This window comes from Merops nubicus, unplaced genomic scaffold (genome assembly GCF_000691845.1).
Source record: "Merops nubicus isolate BGI_N331 unplaced genomic scaffold, ASM69184v1 scaffold27358, whole genome shotgun sequence".
NCBI classification, from domain to species: Eukaryota; Metazoa; Chordata; class Aves; order Coraciiformes; family Meropidae; genus Merops; species Merops nubicus.
In genome coordinates, this window is record NW_008626774.1 from 1 (window position 1) to 3,178 (window position 3,178).

The window sequence follows — 3,178 nt, forward strand, 5'->3', positions numbered from 1 at the left end:
TTTCCCCAACCCTCCCCCTCTCCCCGTGCCGTCACAGCTTCACGCCGGTGGCAGAACCCAAATGGAGCTCCAAGAAGCCAACGATCTCCTGCCACGAGTGCTCCTGAGCCTTGGCGTGGGCTTGGGCTTCACCCCCCCAGGCGACGGGCCGGGGGCTCCCCCTTTCCCCAACCCTCCCCCTCTCCCCGTGCCGTCACAGCTTCACGCCGGTGGCAGAACCCAAATGGAGCTCCAAGAAGCCAACGATCTCCTGCCACGAGTGCTCCTGAGCCTTGGCGTGGGCTTGGGCTTCACCCCCCCAGGCGACGGGCCGGGGGCTCCCCCCGACGCTCGGCCTCCCCCACCACGAAGAGGACCTTGCCCTGGATCTTCTCCGTGGGGATGGCCGAGGAGCTGTAGGAAGGGTCCCGGGGGTCGGGGAAGACCCCCGAGTTCTCCATGGCCCCCAGCTCGGTGAGGAGCAAGCGCTCGGCGCAGTAGGGGATGGGGGGGATGAGGAGGTCCTTGTAGACCAGAGGGATGCCGTAGACGGAGGACATGCCGTTGATCCACACCGTGGCCACCACCTGGGGGAGGAAGGTGGCCATGGCCAGGGCCACCTCGGCTCCTTTGGAGACCCCGACGACGCCCAGGCCGGGGCCTCGGACCTGCGGGGGAGGAACAAGGGGATCACCAGGACATCTCAGCAGGAGGAGGTCCTTTCTGGTCACCAGGAGATCCTTTCTGGTCACCAGGAGATCCTTTCTGGTCACCAGGAGGTCCTCGCTCAGCAGGATGTGCCCAGAGCTTCTTGGTTGATGGGGTGGCCCAGGTCTCCATGACATCCATGCTCACCAGGATGTCCCATTCACTGGGACATCCCTGGTCACTGGGATGTTACCAGTCACCAAGACACTCCTTCTCACTAGGACATCCCACCCACCAGAATGTCCTTTCTGATCACCAAGACTTCCCTGCTCACCAGGACATCCCCAGACCCCCAGGACATCCTTTCTGGTCACCAGGACATCCCTTCTGGTCACCAGGACATCCCATCCACTGGGACATCCCTGTTCACCAGGACATCCCCAGATCATTGGGACATCCCCAGATCATTGGGACATCCCTGTTCACCAGGACATCCCCAGATCATTGGGACATCCCCAGATCATTGGGACATCCCTGTTCACCAGGACATCCCCAGATCATTGGGACATCCCCAGATCATTGGGACATCCCTGTTCACCAGGACATCCCCAGATCATTGGGACATCCCCAGATCATTGGGACATCCCTGTTCACCAGGACATCCCCAGATCATTGGGACATCCCCAGATCATTGGGACATCCCTGTTCACCAGGACATCCCCAGATCATTGGGACATCCCCAGATCATTGGGACATCCCTGTTCACCAGGACATCCCCAGATCATTGGGACATCCCCAGATCATTGGGACATCCCTGTTCACCAGGACATCCCCAGATCATTGGGACATCCCCAGATCATTGGGACATCCCTGTTCACCAGGACATCCCCAGATCATTGGGACATCCCCAGATCATTGGGACATCCCTGTTCACCAGGACATCCCCAGATCATTGGGACATCCCCAGATCATTGGGACATCCCTGTTCACCAGGACATCCCCAGATCATTGGGACATCCCCATCCCACCCACTGGGACATTCTGGTCTCTGGGACATCCTGCTCACTGGAATGTTCCCAGTCACCAAGACACCCCTTCTCACCAGGACATCCCCAGATCACCAGGACATCCCTTCTGCTCACCAGGACATCTCCAGGTCACCAGGACATCCCACCCACTGGGACATTCTGGTCTCTGGGACATCCTGCTCACTGGAATGTTCCCAGTCACCAAGACACCCCTTCTCACCAGGACATCCCCAGATCACCAGGACATCCCTTCTGCTCACCAGGACATCTCCAGGTCACCAGGACATCCCACCCACTGGGACATTCTGGTCTCTGGGACATCCTGCTCACTGGAATGTTCCCAGTCACCAAGACACCCCTTCTCACCAGGACATCCCCAGATCACCAGGACATCCCTTCTGCTCACCAGGACATCTCCAGGTCACCAGGACATCCCACCCACTGGGACATTCTGGTCTCTGGGACATCCTGCTCACTGGAATGTTCCCAGTCACCAAGACACCCCTTCTCACCAGGACATCCCCAGATCACCAGGACATCCCTTCTGCTCACCAGGACATCTCCAGGTCACCAGGACATCCCACCCACTGGGACATTCTGGTCTCTGGGACATCCTGCTCACTGGAATGTTCCCAGTCACCAAGACACCCCTTCTCACCAGGACATCCCCAGATCACCAGGACATCCCATCCACTGGGACATCCCTGGTCACTGGGTACATCCCCAGATCCCCAGGACACCCCTGCACACCAGAACCCCCTTTCTGCTCACCAGAACCCCCTTTCTGCTCACCAGGACAATCCCAGGACACCTCTGCTCACCAGAACCCCCCCTATCTCTCAGAGACCACCCCTTGCTCTGCAGCTCTCACCTTGGGGTGCCGGAGGAGCAGCTCGGCCGCCTCCTCAAAATACTCCAGGTCGAGCTGGTGCAGGACAGGGGGCAAATCCTCGTGGGCAAAGAAGGCCAGGGCCAGCACGGCGAACCCCCTGCTAGCCAGCAGCCCTGCCCGGAACTCGATGAGGCCACCAGCCCCCCCTCAGAGACCACCCCTTGCTCTGCAGCTCTCACCTTGGGGTGCCGGAGGAGCAGCTCGGCCGCCTCCTCAAAATACTCCAGGTCGAGCTGGTGCAGGACAGGGGGCAAATCCTCGTGGGCAAAGAAGGCCAGGGCCAGCACGGCGAACCCCCTGCTAGCCAGCAGCCCTGCCCGGAACTCGATGAGGCCACCAGCCCCCCCAAACAGGTCGATCACCCCGGGGAAGGGTCCTGGACCTGCGGGGGACCGGAGAGCCACCGTCACCTCTGGGGGTTGGGAGCCACCCCCCTACCCAGGCTTTGAGGGGGGGGTCCCCCCGTTGCTCACCGGGTGGCAGGAAGAGAGCCCCACGGATCCTGCCCTCCCGGAGGGGTGCCCGCTGCACGCCGGGCCCCACGTACCACCTCTGGGCCTGGCAGGAGGCCAGAGCTGGGGTTGGGGGGCTGGAGACCAAGGTGAGGCCATCGAAGACCTCCAGGAGGACG

The 3,178-nt window shown here is 61.1% G+C and overlaps 1 protein-coding gene across 1 annotated transcript; it reads right to left on the reverse strand.

Moving 5' to 3' along the window:
* Positions 1 to 31: 31 nt before the first annotated feature.
* On the reverse strand, positions 32 to 3,174 carry BAAT (bile acid CoA:amino acid N-acyltransferase; the record flags this gene model as incomplete). Its single annotated transcript, XM_008946124.1, has 4 exons — positions 32 to 161; positions 295 to 647; positions 2,727 to 2,929; positions 3,021 to 3,174. Coding segments are annotated over 4 exons (840 nt in total), but the record flags the coding sequence as incomplete, so codon positions are not given.
* Positions 3,175 to 3,178: the final 4 nt, after the last annotated feature.